This window comes from Vulpes vulpes, chromosome 5 (assembly GCF_048418805.1).
Source record: "Vulpes vulpes isolate BD-2025 chromosome 5, VulVul3, whole genome shotgun sequence".
Classification (NCBI taxonomy): Eukaryota; Metazoa; Chordata; class Mammalia; order Carnivora; family Canidae; genus Vulpes; species Vulpes vulpes.
The window spans coordinates 112,715,181-112,740,002 of NC_132784.1; the positions used below are offsets into that span (position 1 = coordinate 112,715,181).

The 24,822-nt window shown below is 62.5% G+C and overlaps 1 protein-coding gene across 2 annotated transcripts; it reads left to right on the forward strand.

Annotated features, from left to right (window-relative positions):
• The first annotated feature begins 4,149 nt into the window (after positions 1–4,149).
• On the forward strand, positions 4,150–24,212 carry NECTIN4 (nectin cell adhesion molecule 4). 2 transcript variants are annotated; one of them, XM_072759668.1, is made up of 12 exons: positions 4,150–4,285; positions 5,588–5,709; positions 6,363–6,446; positions 8,556–8,700; positions 17,247–17,606; positions 19,608–19,898; positions 20,849–20,969; positions 21,860–22,008; positions 22,186–22,342; positions 22,642–22,717; positions 22,920–22,994; positions 23,248–24,212. In XM_072759668.1, exons 4-12 carry the CDS (start codon positions 8,625–8,627, stop codon positions 23,470–23,472), a joined length of 1,530 nt encoding a protein of 509 aa, XP_072615769.1. In that variant the 5' UTR covers positions 4,150–4,285; positions 5,588–5,709; positions 6,363–6,446; positions 8,556–8,624; the 3' UTR covers positions 23,473–24,212. The 2 variants fall into 2 exon arrangements, with proteins under 2 accessions (XP_072615769.1, XP_072615770.1); XM_072759669.1 differs by lacking the exons at positions 4,150–4,285; positions 5,588–5,709; positions 6,363–6,446; positions 22,920–22,994 and having other exon boundaries at positions 8,175–8,700.
• The last annotated feature ends 610 nt before the right edge of the window (positions 24,213–24,822 follow it).

A 24,822-nucleotide genomic window follows, 5' to 3' on the forward strand; every position in this document is an offset into this window, starting at 1 on the left:
CCCCGCACCGCCCGGTCACCCTCTCCGGCCCCCCGCACCGCCCGGTCGCGCCCCCCGGCCCCCCGCACCGCCCGGTCACCCCCCCCGGCCCCCCGCACCGCCCGGTCACCCCCCCCCCGGCCCCCCGCACCGCCCGGTCACCCCCCCCCGGCCCCCCGCACCGCCCGGTCACCCCCCCCCGGCCCCCCGCACCGCCCGGTCACCCCCCCCCGGCCCCCCGCACCGCCCGGTCACCCCCCCCCGGCCCCCCGCACCGCCCGGTCACCCCCCCGGACCCCCGCACCGCCCGGTCCCCCCGGGCCCCCCGCGCCTCCCTACCCCCGCCGCCGCCCAGCAACGGCCGCCTCACGGGCCGCCAAGCACCGGTCACCCGGAGACAGGAGGCCGGGCAGCTGCGGGGCCCACCGCGTCGTGGGGCGGGGGCGAGCGGCCCGTCCCTGTTAGCCCCGGGACGCCGCAGGGCAGCCGGGTCCCCGAGGGCGCAGGGGCCAAGGCTGCGCGCGGGGCCGGGCGCCGGGGGCTCCGCGGGGCCGGGAGGGATCCCCGAGGACGCCGCCGCCCGGGAGGAGCCAGGCGGGGCCGTGAGCGCGGCCCGGGCGCCTGGGAGGCGGCGGACACGGCCTCGGGCCCCGCCGCGCCCCGACTCTCGGGGTGACTCCCCCGCGGCCGCCGCGGCTTCCTCGCTGAAAACCTGTGTGCGGGGTCCGCGTCCCGGGGCTTCCGGAGAGTTCGCGGCGGAGCCCGGAGGGCCGGGAGCGCAGGGGCGGCCTCGCTGCTCTGGCCACCAGGGGGTGGTACAGCCCGCCTCTCCGGCCTGTGCGTGTGCGTGCAGGCTGCGGCGAGTGTGCGCGCTGGCTGTGCTGGCTGGGGCCTGCGGGGACGTGCTTTGGGGGGGAGGAGTGCGCATGGTTGGGTGGGGGCCGGTGAGTGTGCGTGCTCGGGTCGGGGCTGAGCCGACTAAGCCTTGGGGAACTTTGCACTGCTGAGTCCTGGGAAGAATTCCTTACTTCAGCTCGCCTCTTAGACTCATACAACGCAAGGAACTGAGGACGGGGACATCTGGGACCGAGATTAAGGGCAGGGAGGGTCTCCGGATCCAGCGGAAGCTGCCCCTCCTCCGTGTGGGAGCCTGCGTGCCTCTTGCCCCTCCCTGGGGTCTCCCTTTATGTAAGCGTGTCCCTGAGCCGCCTCCTGTGTCCCTCCAGGACCCGGTGAAGAAGGAAGAGGCCCAGGTCCAAGCTGGTCAGGGCTGCAGCAGGAAGTGCAGACAGATTTCTGCCCCCAGCACCGCAGGGGTGGAACCCAGCCAGATGGGTCCCCAGGACAGGTCCCCAGTGCAGGGCTGCTCCCGGGAGTGATGGCTGCAACTCTTGCCTTTGGTCTCTACCCTTGAACTCATTCCCCCCTGTGCCCCAGGACTGGAGGCGTAGAGAGTGACAGGGCCACAGTGGGGACGGGCTTGTAACCCCGAGTCTGACGGCGCAGCATCCCCTGCGCCTCTGGGACCCCGGGATGAGTCCCATGTGGTCAGGCTCCGTGCTCAGCGGGGAGCCTGCTGCTCCCGCTCCCTCTGCCCTTCCCCCTGCTGTGTGCACGCACTCTCTCTCTGTGTCAAAGAAGTAAAATAAAAAAGGAAGGCACAGAGACCAGAAGGTCACAAGACCTGTTTCCCACATGTCCCTAAAGCCAAGACTCAGTAAGAGCCTGGAAAGTGTCGGCCCATCCAATTCCAGCTTTCCCTGAGTCTAACACAGGGTCCTCAGTTTTCCCAGATCTTGGTAACAAACTCTGCAAACAGTCACCACCTTTTTTTTTTTTTTTTTAAAGATTTAAGAGCGAGCACGAGGGGGGAAGGAGGGGCAGAGGGAGAAAACCTGAGGCAAGCTCCCCGCTGAGCTCAGAGCCTGATGTAGGGCTGGACCTCCGGGCCCTCCCATCAGGACCTGGGCCTGGACGAGAGTCCAGTCGCTTAACCAACTGCAGCGCCCGGCTGCCTCCCCGGTCACCACCTCTAGTGTCCCTGACGGCAGTCTGAAGGCCAGCCTTCTCCCCAAGAGCGCTCTGACCCGCTAGCCTCCTAACAGCTGGACTCAAGATCTGTCACACTTCCCAGGACTTAGGCAACGAGCTGCGGGGGGGCAGGGGCAGGGGGCTGTGTCATGTCACCTATGCCTTCTTGACCCACAGCCCATTTTGTCAGACTCATTTTTTTGTTGTTGTTGTTGTTGTTTTTCTCCCCAAAGCTCTTTTTTTTTTTTTTAAGTAATCTCTATACCCCATGTGGGGCTCGAACCCACAACCCACAGTCACATGCTCCACCGACTGAGCCAGCCAGGCACCCTGGGACAGACAGTTTCTGCGTCTCCTGGGTAGAACAGGGAACTCCCCACCCAGGGGCCTTTCCAGCCTCTTTCCCAGCTCCGTGACCCTCCTCCCAGCTTCCACGCCCCCGCTCCCGTCCCATCTAGTAGCTAGAGGTGGTTATCCACTGGGGGGGGGGTGCTCAGGACCCCTGCCTCCTGTGGTTAGTCTAAATCAAGCGAGAGAGGAGAGAGAGAGAGAGAGAGAGAGAGAGAGAGAGAGAGAGGAGAGCAAGAAGAAAACAAGAGGCAAAGCCAAGGGCCTTTGTGTGACGTGCGCTTCACACCCCAGAGCAGCACCCACCGTGGCACTGAAGGAGCAGGACGTCAAGGGCGGGCCTGGGAGAGGATGGGGTGAGGGCCCAAGGGCAGCCGGAAGGGCTCCTCCGTTTCTGCACATGCATCACCTGCTAATAACCTCCGGGGCCCACCTCGCCACCCGACGGGGTCCCCAGGTGACACGGCCATGTCAGTCCTTGGCAGAGCTCCCGCTGTCCTCTCCTTGTCCCCGCTGTACCCTGACCCCAGCCCAGCCCTGGGGCTCAGTGCTGCTTGGGGCCCGCCGGCGGGGCCGCGTCCCTGGGCTGTACTCTGGGGTCCCCGACCCTCTCCAGGTTTCCCCGCTCACTCTGGCCAGCTGACTGCCCGCCTCCCGCCTTCCTGGCCCGGATTCGGGCTCTTGGCTCTTAGTTCTTGGCCAGAACGAGGACCTGGACCAACAGAAGCGTCGAGAACCGGCCAGGACGAGAGGCTGCAGAAGGCCCTGCGTCAGGAGCTCGTCCCTTAGAGACGCGGCCGGGAAGGGGTTTGAGAGAAAGCTGGAGCCGTAGCAGGGGGTTGGAGGGGAGAGGGCAGGGGCAGAGGTGGGGTGCGGATGGGGATTCTTAAGGGACTTCACACTATTGAACAGGGAAATGTCGTTGGGTCCCTGTGGAGAGGGGAGTAGGCGGGAGGGGCAGCGGGGGCAAGCGGGCTTCCCAAAATGTCTCTAGGTCTTTCTGTCTGTGTCAGACTTGGTCTCACCGTCTTTGTCTCTGAATGACCCTCACCCGCTGGCTCCGAGTGCGTCTGTCTCCTCCTCACCCCTTTCCTGCTCTGGGTGTCTGTCTCCCGTGCCTGGAAATGGTCATGATGCAGGAGGGCCTTGGGGTGTCTTGGAGCCGGAGGAGCTGGCCCCTGGTTTTCAGGGCCCCCTGGGCTGGGCCACCCCTCTACGACGGCTCTGCGTCCTGGCCTCTGACCAGGGCATCCGTGCTGAGTGCTGAGTGCTGAGTGCTGGCCAGGGAAACAGGTAGAGCTGCAGGTCCAAGGTGGCGTGGATCTTGGAGGGGAGCAGAGGAGGGAACTCGGGGTTTATGAGACAGGTGAGCATTCCTGGGCCACACAGGAGGAAGATCATGCCAACCAGCTTCAGAAGAAAATCTGCCCTCAAATTCCGGGGAGTCCCCAGTTCCTCCCCGTTCCCGCCAGCGTCGCCCTCTGCCTCGGTCCTCTCAGGTTTCCCCCAGGGAACACTTGCCTGTCCCCTCTGGGCCTTCGCGCCCTCTCCACGAAGCTCCCAGCCCTCCCAGGCTTCCCGCAGCCCCAGGCCTCCTGCTCTCCTGGCCTTGAGGTGACACCTCGGCTCCGCAGCTGCCCTGCTACCCCTGGTGCCCGGCCAGAGGTTGAGGCTTGGTTGTAGGGTGTCCGCAGGCTCCCCTCCCCCCCCCCCCCCGCCCCAGGGCAGCTGAGTATGGTGGTGACAGGCACTCAGGCCGATGACCAGGAAGTGGCTGTCTTTGCCTTGCAGAGGACCATTCCCACAGCGTCCACGCTGGGCGTGAGCATGAGCGGGCCCCGAAGGCCTGGTGCTCCCTGCAGGCGTCACAGGTGTAGGCTCTGCAGGCCCGCTGGCCCCTGGGGGCTGCCTCCGTGCTCCCCAGCAGGTGGGCTTCCTGGGAAGACCTGGGAGGGTGCAGGGGGCACCGCTTGGGTTCCTCACTTTAGATTCCATGCTCTTGCCAAGCTCCCAGGACCCCGCCTCCTCTGCTCTTACCTCCTCCTTGCTGCTGTCACCCCTTGGAAGACTCCTTTCCATGCAGGCTCCCACTCTTGCCCTACACCTGCCAGGACTTATTTCTAGAGGCTTCTCAAAGTGCCAGCCCATCCGGAGACAGGGTCAAAGAATAAAGGCATCTATCTCCTACCCCAGGCCCTGGCGCTGGAGTTCATGGTGTCAAGTACTTGCAGATGCCTGGGGAGCCCGTGGGGTGAGGGCAAGGAGGCGGGGCTTCTGCACTCACCGGCCTGTAGGATGGGGCCCACACATGCCTCTGCTGCGTGGGTCACTCCAGCAGTAGACCTCTTTAGGAACAAGCAACTCCAGTCCCCTGAGCTCCAGGGGAGGTTGGGAGGCAACCAGGAGGCATGGCTGTGATGCAGGGACAGGGCTGAGGTCCAGGCATCTCCCGGCCTGCAGGCTGCGGAGTAGGAGCAGCAGAGCCCATGAGACGGAGCCTCAGGTGAACCCTCAGGGAAGACAGCAGGACTCGGTGGCCCACACGGCTGTGCTGCTGCGGGGGCAGAGGCGTTTCCAGGGGGGAAGAGCTGCTGGAGGTCCTCCCATGGGAGCCCCCGCGTGGGGGAGGGGTCCTAGGAAGGGCCCAAGTGAGCTTGAGGCTTCTACCCGCAAGTGCCCTGGTCCTGGGGACAGAAGCCAATCCCGCATCAGTAACCTGCCATGACGTCCATCAGCACCCCAAAGCCCCTCTGTGCAAACTAGAAACCGAGGCAGAGAGCGGATCGGAGCAGCTTCCCATCAGAGGAACCAAGCTGTGTAGAACTGGGTCGCTGACAATTTGTCCACACTCATGCTGCCGCCTGGCTCCACAATGATCTATTATTATCCACTCCCGTCTCCCAAAGCCCAAGGGTCTCCCCCACCTGCGCCCCAAGCCTCTGACTCTCCTCTGACCCGGGATCCCACTGCACACAGGGGTGTTACTCACTCACTAGGGGCCTCTCTCATCTGCCCGAACCCCAACCCATCGTCCTGACCGCCCCCCCAGCCCAACCCTCCCTGCCCCCTGCCTTGACCCGCTCCCCCTCCCCCTCACTCAACCTGACCCTCACTCTCACTCTTCTCACTACCCCACCCCACCCATCCTTGTCCCTCCCTGACTCACCTCCAAGTCCCATTGACACAAACAAAAATTTCAGCACAACCCACTCCGACCGGTTTGGCTTAGGTGTGCAGCCTGCCACGGGGACAGAGCTGAGTTGTGAGCCGATGCTTGGACACACGCAGATTGTGAACGTCTGCAGTTCTGCTCGCAGGAGCAGCGCGAGTGTGGGCGCCGCTGGCACCCAGGTACACCACGGGAACATAGGGTGGGCCATAGGGTCCTATGGTTTGTTTCCCACCCCCCCTCCCCGAGGGCTCCCTGAGGGCAGGGGTCCCCCGCCCCACCCGGAGGTCAGCAGGCCCCCCGCAGTGATGGCGCTCAGACAGGTGAGCCGCTCACCATGCCACCTGGGCTCCAACTGTCCCCGCTGTCAGGGCTTCGATTTTGGGTGGGAGACTGTAGGTAGTGAGGCACCAGGGGGGCGGGGGTTCAACGAGGAGGAAAGAAGAGACCCCAGAAAACCAGGCACCGGCCTAGAGAGTCTTCGAATGCCCTCCCTGGGCCCCCGTCGACGTTGGGGGCATGCTCCCCGGGGTGGGGGAGTGGCCCTGTGAGACAGGAGTGAGGGCACTGGGCGGAGGATGAGCCTCCAATGTCACAGGGAGGCCGAGAGGGGCTGCCCGGCCCGACTACACCAGGGACAGCCTGGCCTTGAGAAGGGCTCTGGATGGACAACTGACAGCTGGCCGGGGGAGGGGGAGGGACTGAGGGGCTCCTAGACTTCCTGGCCGGGAGCCCCGTGGATGGGTGGGGGTACCCTGTGCATGGAGAAGCTGAGGAGATCCAGGAGGCGGGTGCCCACCTAGTGACCTAACTGCCCTGCTGCCCCCTGCCTCAGTTTCTCCCATGGTTTCCTGGACCAGGAGGGGTGAATCCGTGGGAAGGAAAGAAGCTCCTCTGAAACCGTGCGATAGGATCCAAGGTGTGATAATTATAATTATAACACGGGATGCTCCCCCCACCCATTCCCCCTGGCCCTACTCCACCCCTGCCGCAGCGGATCTCAAAGCAGCATCGGGGTGAGGCCGCTCCCCCGGCACAGGCGGGGACCTGCGTCCTGGAGGGGAAGGGGTTTGCCAAGGTGGAGGTGGAGAGAAACTGGGGAGTTGGGCCATCCGGCCGGGGCCCTGGGGCTACCCTGGACCTGCTGGAAACAGCCCTCGAGGAGAAAGAGGTCACTGCCACGGCCACTGCCAAGAGTGGGTCCAGACTGGAGTCGGGGGTGCGGTCCGGAGGCAGGGTGACGGTCTGGGTGACAGCTCGGGCTCAGGGCATGCAACATGCCCCCTGGACTGACCCTCCGGGGCCCCCCTTTCCGTGCTGACATCCGTTGCCTCCCAGATTCACGCCTTCGGCCTAAAGGTGTTCAGCGCCCACCACGGGCCGCCGGCTGCCCGAGCGCCGGCCACCGACACAAGGTCCCAGCACAAGCCTGATTTTCCAGGAGCCCAGAGCCCGTCCCTTGTCCCGTCCCTCGTCCCCACACGCCCCCTGAAGCCCTGGCACACAGCAGGCTCTGGTCAGTGTTTCGCGCACTGAAGCTCACATTTATTTAAGGAGATAAGATGTGCACAAATGATGGGGGTACATGAGCTCTAATATGGGGCACAACAGAGGCCGCCGAAGGACAGGCTCGCCCCGGGGGTGGGGAGCTGAGAAAACTGGAAGATGCGAGCGTTCGGGGTCAGCTTTCAACTTCGGCAGAGGTGGAGGTGTGGGGTGTGGGGTGTGGGAAACACTCCCTGCAAGGTGACCCCCCGCTGCTCTCGGTACCCCTTCCTGCCTCCCGCCAGACAAGAGGGCCCTGCTGCAAAGTAAAACCTATATTTCCCTTTCTCGCATTTAGCTCCGTGTTTACCCGCCTGCCCCTCCCCTTCACCCAGTTTTTTTGGGGGGTGGGTGGGAGTCAGCCCCCTCCCTCTGGCTATCCCAGGCTGGCCAGTAAGCTTTTGTGTAACTTGGTGGTGACATTTTATGCGTAAGACCCTTCCAAGTGTGTGTGTACTTAGAGGGACACAGGGACGGCGAGGGGCGGGGTTCAAAATGGACATGACCACGGGGTAAAGGGTAAAACGACCGTGGAGAGTCGCGCTGATGCACTTCTGGGCTCCTGGCCAGGCAGCAAGGAGGCGCTGCCGCTCAGATGGGGGCCTGCTGGGGGGCCAGGAGTCCGTGGGGCTAATTTCTTGTCAGTCCTTTGGCTTCTCCTACAGCCGCTGGGACTGGGGAGGGTGTCACTTCTGCTCCTTCCCCGGGGTCTTTGAACTGAATCCCTGTCTCATGGACAGAGATGCCCGAGAACCCCCGTGTTACCACCTCTGCTGCGTGCCCCCCACCAAGCCCGGTCTCCTCTCGGGGCGTCTTTCTCACCCGAAGGGTCAGGTGTGTGGGCCAGCCCTGGCCTTCTCAGCTCTGGCCTGCTCTGATTTGCAGCCTCAAGGCTGAGCCCCCCAGGAGATTGGGAACTAGGCGAGGCCCTGGGGAGGCCGCGGGGCTGGCAGGGGTGTGGGATGCTTGGGTTCCTTTCCACCCACAAGGGCCTTGCCCCTGTTCCTCCTGGCCTGGTGCCTTGTCTTTGAGCTATGCTGGGCCTTCCTCTGCCGCACCCCCGGCCTCTGCACCCCGCCCCTCCCTCTGCAGCCCCTTCCGTGCTGCCAGGTAAGGCCCTGGAGCTGCCGGTGGGATCCCCCACGAGTTCCTTCCCGCCTCCCCTCCCTCCTTGGCGCCCATTAGCTAGCCTGGCCGTGGGGGCGGTGGCTGCTGAGTCTCCGCGCCAGGCCCAACCCCCGGAGACGCACCTGTTCTGACCTGCTGAGCAGGTTCCCAGGTTTCTGCCTTCGTTGTTGGCCGTGGCGTGGGAAGCAGCTCTGGGGGAGCTTGGAGCTCCCGACCACGGCTTTTTTGGGGGGAGCTCTAGCTGGGTGGGTAGAGCAGGGCTGGGTCCCCTGCAGAGACCCCAGAGGGCTTGGCAGGAGTGTCAGTGCCTGGGGACTCCGTGACCTCCTGCCTCCTGGGTGGGTGCCCTCCCCAGCTCCAGCGCGGCTCCCAGGGAGATCTCAGTGGAGCTTCAGAAACGCCCGGACAGCTCTGCCTCTGCCGGATGCCTCTGTCCCTGGGAGCCGAGATGTGGGGGCCCGAGGTCCTGCTGCTGCTGCTGCTCCTGGCATCATTCACAGGTAGGACTTGCCTGAGCCATGGGGACCCTTGCTCCTGGGGCCGAGCCAGCGCTCACACACGCACACACATACACACACGCACAAATAAATATACTCTTGACTCTGGACTGAGGGACCTATTTGTCTCCCACCCCCACTGCGAGTACTCCCAGAAGGGCCGGTGTCACTCTTCCCCTTCTACCCTCTTCCGGCCCCAGGCTATGTCACTCTGTCTAAGTTCCCCGATCCCCAACCACCTCTGCCACACCGGCATCTGGGGAAAGAGACATGCAGGTGGGCAGGGAGGAGGAACAGATGGGGACCCTCTCACCCCAGGGTTTCCCGAAGGCTCCTTCGCCTGCCCCCCCCAACCCCCAGGCTGCAAAACTGCTGACTGGCGCTGGGCTGACTCAGGGTTGAGCTGGTTTTTGCAGTCATCAGGGTGTAGGAAGCCCGATGCCTGGAGAGTGGACAGGGCACTCCTGTTGGCTTCTCCCCTTGCCGTGATGTGCTAGAGTGCCGGGGTGGGGGGGGGCGGGGGGGAGCACCTGCTGGGAGAGGACTTCAGAGCTTGGGCCTTCGCTCTGGCCCCTCTCTTTGCCTGGGCTCCCTATTAAACACCAGGGTGCTCAGGTGGGCGTGATCTGAGATGAGCGGGGGTCTAGGGTAGGGCACCTTCTAGACAGGGTGTGGTCTCCTTTTGTTTATTCCCTGTCCCCTTCTTTTCTTGACTAGATGCCTCATGTTACTCCTGTCTAATGCATATATAGCAGATATAAATCACAGGAACTTATCTTCAGAGTGGGGGAGAGAGTGTGTGTGTGCGTGTGCGTGTGTCTCTGCACGTGTGTGCACAGTGAGGCCACGGTGGGATCCCGTCGGCTGTTCCCAGCATAAGGAGGGACTGGGGAATCTTGGTCCTCAGAAGTCAGAGTCCTACCTGGGTCAGCCCAGGAGCCGTTGCGAGGGGGCCTCCTTGTCCAGCAGAGCCCAGCAGTGATTGCCCTGTCTGTCCCCGGCGGAAGCCATCGGGAGAATGAGGCATAGGTGTGTGGGTGGGCAGCCGCTGCCCTTGCCCTGATCTGACAATGGAAGGATGGAAGGGTCGTTGGCCAGTCTCCAGTCGCAGGATACTGAGCTCCAGCCCCTGCCTCCTACCCCTGACTTAATTCCCATTTTCCAGACAACCCTCCTCACTTGCTCAGGCCCAGAGGGTGGGGTCTGGTAGCTGGGGCCAGGGAACTCGGCAGCCACTTTTCTGGGGGATCTACCCACCCCTGAAGAATGGAGCCATGAGGTCTGAGGACATGGAAGGGTTCAGAGAGGCCACCGCTCGAACTGCCTCATTTTACCAAGACAAATAGGTAGGCAAGTGACGTCCTAAGGTTACTCCATGTTAGGGGCGCCCGGGTGCCTCAGTCGGTTAAGGGCAGACTCTTGATTTCGGCTTAGGTCACGATCTCGGGGTCATGAGATGGAGCCCCGCGTCGGGCTCTACGTTGGGCTCACACTGAGCCTGCTTGAGATTTTCTCTCTCTCTTTCTCTCTCTCCCTCTGCCCCACCCCATCCACTGCTTGTACTCTGTTAAAAAAAAAAAAAAAGATTACTAGTGTTAGAAGCACGGCCTGGGTGAGTATCTTGGTCTCCCAGCCCCTCACCCTTTAAAGGTTGGTACATCTGGGCGCACAAGGAGTCCAGCCAGGTCACTAAATGCTGGGGACGCAGTGGGGAACAAGACCTGGTCCCCGCCTTCTGTTTCCAGGACACAAAGGCTGTGCTAAGAGAAGCCCAGGGAAGGGGAGCGGAGACCTCTCGTAGTTAAGGCATCACCCTGACCTCGCCCAATGCCTGAGGGGCAGGTGCCCCGGCTACAGGGGGGGGGCGGGGGGGTCCCTGGCCCCAGGCTCCTCCCGAGTAGCTGGTGCCCAGCGAGCCTCCAGTCTGCGGCTGCTGCGAGGCCTCCGTAGACCCGGATGGTGCTCTGAGGCCAGGAACTCGGACCCCGGCTCCCGGCCTGATGACCACCTCCACTGCCACCCCCTTTCCGGCTCTTCTGTGCATAAAGCCCCTGGGGAAGCAGGAGGGTTTCTTGTCTCTGAAAAAGCCTTGGACTGGAAGTCAGGAGTCTTGTGTTCTGGCCCCATTTTTGCTATTATTTTGCTAGGTGACCTTGGGTAACTAAGAAGGTGGACTCGGCAGGCAGGAGGCAGGACCCGCCGGTGGCCGTGGGCTTCCATCGCGACAGCCCTGCGGCCCTGGGACCATCCAGGCCCGCTGGCCAGGGAGGCGCTGGGGGCTGGAGCAGGTGGTCTGTCTGGCTGTGCTGCTCGCGGTGGGGGCGGGGGGAATCCTGGCCCATCTTTCAGGGGGGCCTGAGGTGGCTGTACCCTGGACGCTGCCTTCTGCCCCTGCCCTGCTGCAAATCAGTGCACCCCCCACCCCTGACTCCTGGGCCATTAGAGCTCTGAGCCCCAGGGCCCTGCCCCACCCCTGCCAGGGAGAGGAGCCCAGGCTTGGGAGGCGCCTGACACCACAGTTCTTTGTCTCTTCTTAATGGGATGAGTTTCCGGGTGAGGTCCCCTCCCTCCCCCCTCCCTCATCTCCTGCCCCAGGGCTGAGGGGCCCAAATCTAGACACCTCTCCAGTAGGACCCTAGTTTCTAGCTCTTTGTCTGGGCCCAACGGGGTCCTGTGGGGCCAGAGGGTGAGGGTTTCCCCCGAATTCTGTGGTCTGCCCTCCAAGGATTAGGATCAGCTTTCTACCTGAGGTTAGTTTCCTCGAAAGGGAGGGGCCCCATCCCTGCTTTTCTACTCCTGTTTACAGAGGGGGGCAGGCCCTTTCCCAAAGGACCTACCCAAACCCAGGGAAGCCAGCAAGGGAGGCCAGCTTCCCCACTCAAGGCGGCGGGGACCAAGGAGAATGCCAGGGAAGCCCTGTGGCTCCGGTGACCATGGTTCCCCCCCCCCCCCCGCCCCCCAGCGTTTCAGGGGCCTGGGCTAAGGGGAGTGCGGCTACCGCGATGGCAGCGAGAGCCCATGGTCCCCGCTTCTGGAGCACAGTCTCGGCGGCCTGAGCCCACCAGGCCGAGGAGGGCGGCCGCCGCAGGGAGCGAGCCTCCAGAGGAGAGGCCGCCTCCACTTGCTGGCCTCCACGGCTTGGCTGAGCACTGACTGGAGGCCAGCGGAGAGCAGGGCTGGGAGTGGGCGCGGAGTCAGGAGGGATGGGGGGCGGGAGCCTCAGGGCTGGACCTGCAAACTGAATCTGCAAGGAAGGTCCAGGTCCAGTTGGGAATTGGGGGCTGAACTCAGGGCGGGCCACCAGGCCCCAGAGAGGAGGCGCTGGAGGAGGACCTGGAGCCTCTGGCCTCAGGAGCTCTTCCCATAGTTTTCTGGCCACCCCACCCCCTCCACGCTTGCCTTCAAGATGGGTGAGAGCTGGGTTGGGGCTGTGATTTGGGGTGGGGCAGAGCTGGCCCCTGCTTTGTGGGGAGGTGGCTGGCAGGATTTCGGGGTGGGGGGTGGCTAAGATCTCAGGAGTTTGGGAGAAGCAGAATTCTGGGTCTCCCACCCACAGTGTGGCTGTTGTGGTGACTCAGCCCGGCTCAGACTCTGGCTCCGGGGGGTTTAGGGGACTTATCTGTGCTGGGAGCTGTGTCTGGGCCAGAGCTGGCTGCCTCAAGGCCTGTCCTCCTGCATTGTTCTCGCCTCCCTTTGTGATCGGTGTGGCCCCCCTCCCCAGGCACTAATCTGTGGGTGGGCACTTTGCCCGGGTTGGGAAGCTCTCCCTAAGCTGGGGGGCTTAGGACAATGGGGGCTAAGTGAGAGACGGGGATGAAGGCAGAGGGAGAACCTCCTGGTTTTCCAAGTTCCTCAGCACTCCAAGGCCAAGGTTATGGGGAGAAGGGTGGAAGGAAACAGGCTTGCTGGCTTGTTGATGTTACCTGTCCTCTAGGGGAGGACGGAGACGTCAGGGCTCCTCCCAGGTCCTTTCTTACCCCAAACTCTCCCTCATATTTCAGCTCCGTCTGGGAGAGGCTGCTGCTGTGGGGTGAGGGAAGCAAGAGTTAACAAAGGAGGATGAGCCCCCGGACAGCTTGGACCCCTCCCCGCAGCCCCGGGCAGGATCCCCCCCTTCCCACCAAACCCACACCAGACAACCCTTACCCTAGGCCTGGAGCTAGAGCAGGTTTTTCTGGTGGTGGCAGCAGAAGCAGAGGTCTGATAGATTCCCAGGGAGAGGCCTCCTGGGGAGCCAGCGGGGCTCGGGGGCACCCGGGGGGGGGGCGGTGAGATGGGTGGGAGTCCTTCTAGTAGGAACCTGAGGAGCAAGGGCAGGGTGAGCCTTTGTTTGCTTCTGCTGGGGAGCCCTGGATGGCAATTTCCCATCACCTGGAGGGACAGTGACCTCATCTCTGGGTACCTACCTCCACCTGAGATGAATCTGCCCTGGAGTCTGGGGTGAGGTGGGGAGGGGCACCTGGCGACACTGCAGCTGGGACGCAGGGGCAAGGGCGCCGAGCCACCCACTGCCGACCAAGGGCAGCTCACACAGACAGACAGCGGCAGCCAAGAGAAGCCGACATCAAAATATTTATTCTGTGCTCGGAGTTCCGCGGGCTGGGAACGTGCGCATGCGGACGTGGGAGACAGACGCGTGCGCACACACGCGCACACATGCGTGTGCACACATATGCGCCACCCCAGGCTTCTCGCTCCCAACTCAGCCAAGCACGGTCACCTTCCTAAGGATGAGATGTGGGCACATACAAGTGTGCAACCCCCCCCCCCCCCATCAAGTAAGGAGCCGCCGCTCGCGCACACGGCAGCGCTGAGGCCCGCCGGGCCCTCTCCAAAGGCATCGTCCGTTCAGACGTGCAGGGCTCATGCCGACTTGCTTCATCCTCACGGCCCCACCTCTAGGACCCCTCCGAGGCCCCCCTCCGCACCAGCAGGGATGTGGCTCTCATTAGGCAAAGCCTCTGTCCCCAAAGACGTCGTTGTCTGCACCAGCTGCCCGATGCCACTTCTGATAGGGACGTCGGGACCCAGGCGCCCGGTAGAGAGCGGGCAACCCAGGCCGGGGATGGAGGGCCTGTCTGGGAGCGGGCGGGGTACGCAGAGGGCAGGGCCCCAATGAGGCCGGTGGGGGCCTGGCCAGGGGTGGGGGAGGCTGAGGCAGGGATCCCGTCTGGCCAGTCGGGCCTGTTCTCGCCCTTGCGCAAGCTGGTGGCTGGTGGCGGCTGTGGCTCGGCCTGCTGCTGTGCGGCATCTGAATCACCAAGGCCCCTGACCTGCGTCCTGGTGCTGCCCCAGGAGGAGGGGTGGGGACGGCCGAGGGAGGAGTGCCCAGCCAGCGAAGTCCACCGGCCTCAGCAGACAATCTGCGGCACAAGGGGCCGTGGGCCTGGCCCGGCCTGGCAACTACATGCCCGCGGGGTGACCTCACCAGGCAGGCGGTGTGTCTCCTTTGCTCCGGTGACATCATCATGCTGACGCCGGACGGGCACTGGGTGGGGGAGAGGAGGAGGAGGCAGTCCTGGCCTGCCCTGGCCTGGCAGTCTGGGCTTCTGGGTCCAGCGAGCCCAGGACAAGGATCCTAGAGCCCCAGTTCTTGCTTCCTTCTGTTGCAGCCCGTGTGCATGTGCGCATGTGTGTGTGCAGGTGTGTGTACGTGTGTGCATGCACGCGTGTGCAGGAACTGGAGGAGGATGTTGTCCTCAGCTGAGATGCTCCCGCCTGATAGTGGATTCAGGATGATGAGGGCAGTGGGGGAGGTCCTGAAGGGACTCTCCTGGGCACCTCTGCCTGCAAAGCTGGGGCCTGTCACCAGGGAGCAGGGATCTTGGACTCACAGGGAGGGACACCGAGGATTGCGACTCAGGCATATGCCTGCTGCGCCCTGAACGACGTATATGTTGGGGAAGATGTGGGTGATCAGTTGCAGAGAGGGGCAGATGGTTGGCAAGTGTAGGGACAGGGATGGAAAAGATGCCATCTGACATTGTCCCAGAAATAACCTTTCGGAATGTTCCGGTGTCCGGGGGAGCAGGGCTTGGGATCCCTGTGCCTGCAGAGACAGCGGTGTCTGAGGCAGAGGATGTGCTGGGGGATGGGCCCCTATCTCAAGCCCACCTCCAGCCCTCCCGGGGCAGCCCTGCTTCCTCCAGCGCCCGCAGGAGGTGTCTGGGAGGGGTGCGGTGGTTAGCTGGACTCCCAGGCTGGGCTGGGTGGGACCAAGACCGGCTTAGGCAGGTCAGGGCCCTGGTATCTGGCCCTGCAGGTCTGTCCCGTTCAGGTCCTCTCAAAGGCATCCTCCCTCCCTCCCTGTGCCCCTGCTAGCAGGGCCCCGGGGGGGCCCCCTTCCTCTGACCCATGCTGTGCCTCAGTGGGACCCTCCGGTCCACTCTAGTGGGGCTTCACCTTCTCCCTCCAGAGCTGCCCCCTCGCCCACCTCTTTCTCCCTCTGTGCAGTCTGGAGCTGCTCCCTTTGGCAGGAGCCCAGGGAGCCAGCCTATCCTGCCTCCACCCCGGTTGTCACGGCAACCCCTCCCTGTCCACCCAGCCCAACCAAAGATTCAGTCCTTTTCCTTCTACTTTTCCTTCTCTTCCTACTTTGCCTGTCTCTCTTTCTCATTCATTCATTCATTCATTCATTCATGGCAATCGGGCACCAATTACGTGCCAAGAATGCAGACCACATGCCACTGAGCACTGAATCAGTTTCCATATGTGATGCGAGACCCAGTTTCTACTCTTGGAGGGGAGGCCCATCCAGGGGATAAAGTACTATGGAGAGGTAAGAGCAGGGCGCCGGGGCAGAACAGAGGACGGGCAGCTCGCCTGGGGAAGGGAGGACTCTGGGAGGAAGTGATGTCTAAGCAGAGTCCTGAAGGATGAGTAGGAGTTAGACAGACAGTGACGAGTCGGAGCCACCAGACATAGGGAGGAGGGCCTTCCAGGAGGGGCAGCGCGTGAGCAAGGCGTGTGACCTGCTGGCCGGAGGTCGGGGCTCTGCACTTTTGGGGGTTGCTGGATATAGGTTCCGAGGCAAGGAGCTCTTGGCATCCCAGAGAGAGCCCTCACTCTGCCCCCCAGCCCTATGTTTCCGTGGCTCCAAATTTATTTCTCCCGGACCATGAGCTTCCCCAGGCCCTGCCTCCCTCCTAAGCTGCTTATCCTAGAAACCTAGGGGTTGTTCTTGTCTCTTGTCTTGCACCTCCCGTTCTGGTCAGTGATCTAGTCCTGCTGAGCCTCCACCAGGGCGGTCCCCTCATCCCCATCCCACAGCACCAAGCATTCCTAGTGAGTCTGGGGGCTTCAGTGTCCCCACTCCCTGGTCGGAGGCACAGCGTCCCTGGCCCCTTGCCGTAGTAGATGCCCCGAGAATTCCTTTGCCCTCACGTTCCTCTCCTGCTCAACAGCCCCCTACCTTAGGTGTGTCCTTCCCTCTCTGCTTCCCCAACCAGCCAGCCTCCCCACCCCTTGGGTTTGCCCACCTTAGTCCCCAACGTGGAATCCCTTTCCGGGTCTCTCCCCCTGCTGTTCCTCCCCAACTCCCCAGGAGGCCCTCCCACGTGACCTAGGTCCCCAGCGACTGTCGACTGTTGAGGTCCACCACTAGCCTGCAACGCAGCACCGAGCACTAATTCAGGGACGGTCACACGTTTCCGTATTGGTGCTCAAATGTCTCTCTTCCTCCTGAACAGATCTCAGGTCCCGACAGGGCAAGAAAGGGATCCTTCTTTGAAAATTAGGTGATAGAGACCGCTGGGTGCTCTGCACTGCTCCTCGCCGCGCACCACGCACTCGCCCATCCTCGCTGGTCCCAGTCTCTGCTCCTCTGATTGTGGCTCCCCATCCTGACCCTGTCGCTGCATGTGCCCTGACCTCATGCCCCTGGGCCTCTGACCCGGGGCTTTTCTGTCTTCAGTGACTAGCTCATTCTCTGAGCCTCATTTCGTGCCATTCCTCCCACATAGAATACCTTCTTCTCTCTGGGAATCCAGGTCTCTCATCTTCAAGCCATGAAAAGAATGTTCTCGAAGGGCCTCTCGGGATGGACCCTTCCCACACTACATGCCCCATCCCAGACGCCAACTGTTTTTGACCCTTGCCTTGGCTCCCAGCCACGCCTCCAGAAAGCATTCACTCTCCACCTCCCCTGGATACATCGAACCTTCTGTGAAAGTCTGTCCATGGCTTCCCCGTCTTCATGCACATAAAACCCATTTCCCGGAGAGGACTGTGAGCTCCCTGAGAGCAGAGGCTAGGTCTCTCCTCCGTGCAGAGCCTCCCACCTCAGGATGGCTCAGGACACAATCCCGGGGGCTGGGAGAGGGTGTGACGCCTGCAGCCAGCGCCCCGGTGGCCTTAGGCAAGTCACTTCCTGTCCCTGGGTCTCAATTTCCTCATCTGTTAAATGGTGATAATGACGCCCACCTCTTGGGATCCTTTTGTGGATCTAATGAGGTAATGGACCAAAGGCGCTGGGCAAGCAGAAAGCGTTCCAGGAGTTCTGGGGTTCCGGGGCGCCCCTAATCTTGGCCGCTCCTGTCCGCCCTCTGCAGGCCGGTGCCGGCCGGGCGAGCTGGAGACCTCGGACCTGGTGACCGTGGTGCTGGGCCAGGACGCCAAGCTGCCCTGCTTCTACCGAGGAGACCCCGGCGAGCAGGTGGGGCAGGTGGCGTGGGCCCGCGTGGACGCGGGCGAGGGCGCCCGGGAGCTGGCGCTGCTGCACTCCAAGTACGGGCTGCACGTGAGCGCGGCCTACGAGGGCCGCGTGGAGCAGCCGCCGCCGCCACGGAGCCCCCTGGATGGCGCCGTGCTCCTGCGCAACGCGGTGCAGGCCGACGAGGGCGAGTACGAGTGCCGCGTCAGCACCTTCCCTGCCGGCAGCTTCCAGGCTCGGCTGCGGCTCCGCGTGCTGGGTGAGTGGGCTGCGGGCTGGGCTGGGGGTGCAGGCCCGGGGTGGCCTGGGGCAGCCTGGGCCTCCCGGGGCAGGAGGTGGGATACGAAGAGATGTGCTCTGCAGGAATGCATGGGTGGGTGCATGGGTGCACGGGTGGGTGCACGGGTGGGTGCACGGGTGGGTGCTCCGCGGGGGGGAGAAAAGGTGGGTCCTGCCGCGGTGAGGGAGCCCCAGCCAGACCATCCTCCTGGCCAACCCCAAAACTCCCCCCAACAAGGGACCCCAGCGGCTCAGTGCGTGCAGCTCCTCCAGCCTTGGACAAGAATCCATGTATTGGGCGGGTCTTCCTTCTGCTGATGCCCGCTCCCCGAGTCTTGGGCACCTTTGCTCTCTGAAGCAAGGGGGCACAGGCTCATTCTGTCTTCTGCACGCCAGCCTTTCAAAGGGCTGAGGATCTTTGTCACTCCCCCCCACACACCCTCACGGGGCCCCCAGCCTCTCCTCTTCTGGAAGCTACACTTGCTAGTTCCTGCAGCAGTCCTGCCCAAAGTACTCATTCATGGCCTCACTCGCCATCCTGAGGTCCATGGTTTTATTTTCTATTTTATGTTTTTCCTTTTTTTTTTTAAAAGATGTTATTTGTTCATGAGAGAGAGAGAGAGAGAAAGAGAGAGAGAGAGAGGCAGTCACAGGCAGAGGGAGAAGCAGGCTCCATGCAGGGAGCCCGAGGCGGGACTCGATCCTGAGTCTTCAGGGTCACGCCCCGGGGCTGAAGGCTGCGCTAAACTGCTGGGCCACCAGGGCTGCCCTGAGGTCCATGGTTTTAAAACGTGGGGTTGAGATAAGGACACGCAGACCCAGCCCTGACCAGTGTGGTTGTGTAGGACCCGTGGGGCTGACACCTTCCTTGATCTGGACCTTCAGTGAATGTGGTTGGATTGGAGACCACAATCACTTTTATTATTTATTTATGTATTTATTAAAGAATTTATTTATTTATTTGACAGAGAAAGAGCACACAAGCAGGGGGAGAGACAGAGGGAGAGGGAGAAGCAGGCTCCTGGCAGAGCAGGGAGCCTGATACGGAACAGGATCCCAAAACCCTGGGATCACAACCGCAGGACCATGGGATCAGGACCCCAGCCCGAAGCAGAAACTTAACCAACTGAGCCACCGATGTGCCCCCACCATCACTTTTAAACCACCACTTTGCACTGTGGGTTCTTGTGGTCCACGGAGGCCCTAGACTTATTTATGGTCTAGTTGAGTCATTTTCATTCTGTGCTGGAGCTGTTAAGGTTAGGAAGATAAAAATAAAGCCTTTAGTTTCTCTTTATCCAACACTAGCCTTGGGGGTGAAATAGTGTAAATCTAGGCTTCTGTCCCCTAACAGCTGACAATCTGGGACAAATCATTTAGCCTCCCAAGCTCCAGTTTCCTCTTGTAAAACAGGGGTGATGATCCCTACTTTGCTGGTCTGTTGACAAGATGAAATGAAATAACATTTATAAAGTGTTTAGCACAATACTTGGCACATAATAAGTGCTTTGTAAGTGATGGCTATTATTATAGGATATAGATGGTATCTGGTTACTTTTTAAATTTACTTCATTATTTTTATTGAAAAATGATCCAGAGGCGCCTGGGTGGCTCAGCTGGTGAAGCATCTGCCTTTGCCTCAGGTCATGATCCCAGGGTCCTGGGATGGAGCCCCACCTTAGGCTTCCTGCTCCATGGGGAGGAGCCTGCTTCTCCCTCTCCCTCTGCTCCCCCAACACACTCATGCTGTCTCTCTCTCTGTCAAATAAATAAATAAAATCTTAAAAAAAAAAAAAGGTAAAAAAAACAAACAATAGAGAAAGGTACAAAGTCAGCTGAAATTTTCCCTGGTGTCTATGTCGGTGAAATAAGAGAATAAAAAAGAGCCTGAAAATGTTTGCCTGTGGACGACTGAGCTGGGACGGGGCAGGGCCTCCTGGTGGGTGTGCTGACCACGACCCCTGTCTCCCACCACCTGCAGTGCCCCCCCTGCCCTCCCTGAACCCCGGGCCAGCGCTTGAAGAGGGCCAGGGCCTGACGCTGGCAGCCTCCTGCACAGCAGAGGGCAGCCCAGCCCCTAGCGTGACCTGGGACACGGAGGTCAAGGGCACGGCGTCCAGCCGCTCCTTCAAGCACTCCCGCTCAGCGGCCGTCACTTCGGAGTTCCACCTGGTGCCCAGCCGCAGCATGAACGGGCAGCCGCTCACCTGCGTGGTGTCCCACCCTGGCCTGCTCCAGGACCAAAGGATCACCCACGTCCTCCAGGTGGCCTGTGAGTACTCGGAGCTTGGGTACAGAGACCCTGATGAGCCACGCCAGTCTGGCCAGGCTGGATCCCCAAAGCCCCCTGGTGTGGCCGTGACAGATCACTCCGAGCTCTCTGACCTTCAGTGTCCTCCTGTTTACGAAGGACATTGACCTGCTCCACAGCGCAGTTGGGAGAATTGGGTATAGACCCGGGGCGAAGGCACTTAGACATACATGCAGCTGGACAGGCTTGCTGAGGGCGGCGAGCCCCGCAGCCTGGCCCCCGTGCCGGCCGGACCAGCCCTGCTTCTGCTGCTCGCCAGGGGTTGCTCAGTCCTGCTCGTCTGCAGTGTTCCCGGCAGCAGCAGGAGGATAATTATGGGAACTTCACAGGGTTCTGACGGGAATTAGAAACCACAGAGGCAAAGCATCTCACACGACGCTTGGTGCATAGACGCTACTCATACTCAGTAACCTGGAAAATGTCTTCCTGGCATTAAACTCTGAGCCTCTTCGGGCATAGGACTTCTTCCTGTTCCTACTAACCCTACAGGAGGGCCTCCACAAATGCTTGTTAAAGAAATGTACGAATAAGTCGGGTTGAAGCCTTTGGAGAATCAGGGAGCGTTTCCCAAACACCTGTCCTGTGGCCAGCACTCCGCTAGGGACTGCAGGGGATTCAGAAAAAGTGTGAATCTTTTCCGAGGAACCTAGAGGTTCATAGCCCAGATAAATCACTGGACTCTGAGCTCAGAGAGGGGAGGGGATGGCGTGCCGAGGACCCAGCAAGGAGGGCCTGGGCTAGGTTGGCCGCACAGGAAGACAGGGCAGGGACTGGGAGGGTGAGAAGGGGTGTTGGGGGTGAGGAGGGAGGGCAGGGGGCAGGGGTCCTCCAGGGAACAGCATGATCAGGTCATGGAACAGCATGATCGAAAGCCTCATTCCCCTTCTTTCTCCTCCCACCTCCCATTCTAGTCCTCGCTGAGGCCTCCGTGAGGGGCCTTGAAGACCAAAAACTGTGGCAGGTTGGCAGAGAAGGCGCTACACTCAAGTGCCTGAGTGAGGGGCACCCCCCTCCCTCATACAACTGGACACGGTAGGGACCTGGCTCCTGGGGGAGGGCCTCGCTTGGGACCAGGCTCCTGCCCTCACAGGGCCACCGTGTTCTCCTTGTGGGCTGGGACAATATATCCTAACCCCAGATGTATTGGGGCACACGTTCAGGCCTCCGCAAGAATATGCGCCGTCACCAAATGTTATTATTGACTTGCACCAGGGAGGCTGGGATACGTGGTCGCTGGTAGGGAATCAGGCAATAAGTACTTGGTTTTCTTCTCCCCCTACTTCAAAATTATGAAATATGAAACAATATTTAAATATTAATATTGTCTGTGTTTACGTATGTGCCCAAAGTGGACAGGACAAAAAGGCACAGGGTGTTGTGACTGCTGTCACACTGACACTGTGACCACTGCAGCTTTGCCAGCGCCTCTGCGGGGTCCGAGATGTCCAGGGAACCAGGGCGGGGGGGCGGGCTTCAGGTGGCGGGGGTGACCCTACCTACCCCAGGCATGTTCTCCGATGTGAGCAAGGGAGCCCTGCGTGTGGCCTCGGGCCCGGGCGCGCCCTGCCGTGTGTGTGCTTCCCAAGCACGTGGGGCCCAGATAGGAGAGGGGAGCCCCCCCGCCCCGCCCCGCCACACAGGCTGGTGGCCTCATCCGCTGGGTCCCCGGTGCTGGGTGATGTCACAGCTGCCGGAGCAGGTGGGATGGCACGCGTGCAGCTGTTCCCGGGTGTGTGTGGGGGTGCCCGGGTCAGGCCGGGCACCGGGAGAAGGGGCCTCTGCCCGGACCTGCCCCGGGGAGGGAGGGGCACCGTGGGAACAGCCAGCGGCTCTGGGTGACGTCGTGGGGAGGGCGGTGGGGAGCTGCCCAGGCATGTCGGGTGGTGGCAGCCGCCGCCCGCCCCAGCTTCCCTGTCCCCCAGGTTGGACGGGCCCCTGCCCAGCGGCGTCCGCGTGCAGGGGGACACGCTGGGCTTTCCTCCGCTGACCGCCGAGCACAGCGGCACCTACGTCTGCCACGTCAGCAATGAGCTGTCCTCCAGGGACTCCCAGGTCACGGTGGATGTCCTCGGTGAGCCCGGGGCACCTGCGGGGGGGGGGGGGGGACTGATGCGGGGGGCGGGGGACTGACGCGGAGGGGCAGGTGGAGGGGCGGTTTGGGACCGGGCTGTGAGGGCGAGGAGGTGGCCTGTGAGGGCGGGGGTGCCCGGGACCTGGGCAGCGCCTCAGACTCGGGGGTCTCCCGCAGACCCGGAGGAGGCCCCGGGGAAGCAGGTGGACCTGGTGTCGGCGTCCGTGGTGGTGGTGGGGGTGATCGCCGCACTCCTGTTCTGCCTCCTGGTGGTGGTGGTGGTGCTCATGTCCCGGTACCACCGGCGCAAGGCTCAGCAGATGACCCAGAAATAGTGAGTGCGGGCGGCTGCGGGCGGGGAGCAAGCTGGGAGCCAAGCCCAGGTGAGCGGCGGGGCGGGGGGGGGGGGGGGGGGGGGACCCGACCCGGGACGGTAGGGGCAGGTGGGCCGCGGCTGGTGGGGTCACACCCACATGGCACGCACACGCACGCCCCACCTGCAGCCACTCATTCCCACTTGCGGGGACCGCGCGACACCCGCGCCCTGGCTCCGCGTGGCCCCGGGCTTGGCCCAGGAGGGCGCCCCTGGGGACGCGCTGCGCCCGCCGCTCCTAACGGGCGGGTGTCTCCTAGCGAGGAGGAGCTGACCCTGACCCGGGAGAACTCCATCCGGAGGCTGCACTCCCACCACTCGGACCCCAGGAGCCAGGTGCGTGCCCGGGGCCCCCCTGCAGACCGGAGCCCACCCTGCGGGGCTGGGGCTGGGGGCGCGGCTGCCCCGGGGGTGCTGGGGCGGGGTGGGGAGGGGGAGCTCGGCGCGTCAGGGAGAGCTGGAAAGGTCGGGCGGGGGAAGGCGAGGAGGGCGGGGCCGAGCCCTGTTCTGACTCCTCCCCCGTGTCCGGGCCCCACAGCCGGAGGAGAGTGTAGGGCTGAGAGCCGAGGGCCACCCCGATAGTCTCAAGGACAACAGTAGCTGCTCTGTGATGGTGAGGCCCCGGCCCCGCCGGCGTCCCCGCCGCTGCCCTCGGGCCCCCTCCTGCTCCCGTGCGGCAGGCCAGCGCCCCGGAGCCCGGGCGCCTCTGCTCCCGCCTGGCCTGCCCGCCTACTGGCCTGCCCCGGCCTCCGCCCGGAGCCTCGCCCCTGCCTGCACCTGACCTCTGACCCGAGCGCTCCCCAAGCGGCACCCCTGCCCTCGGGCAGCGCCGGCTTCCTAAGGAGCCCGCTGTCCTTGGCCTGCAGAGTGAAGAGCCGGAGGGCCGCAGCTACTCCACGCTGACCACCGTGCGGGAGATTGAGACACAGACCGAACTGCTGTCCCCAGGCTCTGGGCGGGCAGAGGACGAGGAAGACCGGGATGAAGGCATCAAACAGGCCATGAACCATTTTGTTCAAGAGAACGGAACCCTGCGGGCCAAACCCACGGGCAACGGCATCTACATCAACGGGCGGGGGCATCTGGTCTGACCCAGGCCTGCCTCCCTCCCCTGACCCTGGCTCCTTCTGCTGACCTGGGGAACCTTCGCTCATCTCGGGGGGCCTCCCTCAACACCTTATTTCTTGAGGAAGACGCCCCCCATCCCATTGACTGCTCGACCTTTTCCTCCAACCCTTCTGTTCGACGATGGGGGGGTTGTCTGTCGGTTGAGTCCTCCCAGTGTGTGTGTGCGTGTGTGTGCAGGTCGCTGTGTGCATGTGCACTTGTGTGAGTGTCCGCTCACCGTGTGTGTGTGTGGGGGGGGGAGTGCCCGTGCCCACGTGTGTGTCGTGCTGTCCTGCCCGAGTCCAAGTGAACCGTGGTGGGTTTGGCTTGTGTGTCGTGTGGCTGTGTGACTTCTACCTGCAAACGCAGGTCATCTCCTCAGACCCCAGAGCAGTATTAATGGCACAGAGGTTGGAGGCTAGAGGTGGAGATGGCGGGGGGGTCAGGTCCAGGTGTGCAGGCATGGCTGGAACTGGATTCTGGCCTCCTGGGTTGGGGAGCCGGGCTCCCAGGGCGGCAGATACTGTGCCGCCAGCCCAGGGGTCCCCCAGAGGCTAGAGCTGTGAGCGGCGACGCCCCTGCCCTCTGGTGGCCTCGGTGGCCTCTGGGCCTGCTGCATGTGCATATTTTCTATAAATAAACCTGCTGGAGGAGTTTCTTTAAGGAATACTCCTCCAAATACTTTAATAAGAGAAACAAATCTTTAAAAAAAAAAAAAAAGAAACTTTTGATTGATCTGAACGTTTGTCATTACTTGGTTTGGTCAGAGCTGGGCCAGCGTAGGAAGTCGCAAAGCTGACCTCGCTCAACCCCCGCAGGGGGTTAACGCTGATGCTTCTGCAAGGTGCTCCTTCAAGGCCCTGGGATTCAGGCAGCTGCCCAGGAGGGAGCCTGGTGCTCGGGGTCTGAGGCTGGGATGTGAGCACCTCTGTCCCCGGCTGCAGAGGGACAGGGAGGGGTCCTGGCTCCTTGGGGCCCCTCAGCCCTTCCCCTGGCTGCGTGTCTCTTCTTGGCTACATCCATGATGCCTGTGGTCCCTGGGGAGGTTGCTGGGTGGGTGACTGAGCTCCTGCTTTGGTTGTGGTGTAGGGGAGACCGGGTAGGGATTACAGACCCAGGGGGGCAGGGAGTTCGGGTGGGGCCAAGGAGCCGCCAAAGCGGGCCTCGGGGTCTCTAACCTGGGGCTCTTCTGACAGTTTCTGTGGGTCTGGGGGGGGTCTACCTACGATCCAGTGTTGCCCCTCTGACGCACTTGGCAAGAAAACCTAAACTGTGCCCAAACCCTCCCTGGCCTGAAATCTGCTGGATTTCTGGGCCAACGGAGAGATGCCATC

Coding starts and splice junctions, on each gene's coding strand:
- NECTIN4 (XM_072759668.1), top strand. CDS start 8,625: ATGCCTCTGTCCCTGGGAGCCGAGATGTGGGGGCCCGAGGTCCTGCTG. Junction 8,701..17,246: donor GCTCCTGGCATCATTCACAG/GTAGGACTTGCC, acceptor CGCCCTCTGCAG/GCCGGTGCCGGCCGGGCGAG. Junction 22,718..22,919: donor ACTCGGACCCCAGGAGCCAG/GTGCGTGCCCGG, acceptor CGGGCCCCACAG/CCGGAGGAGAGTGTAGGGCT.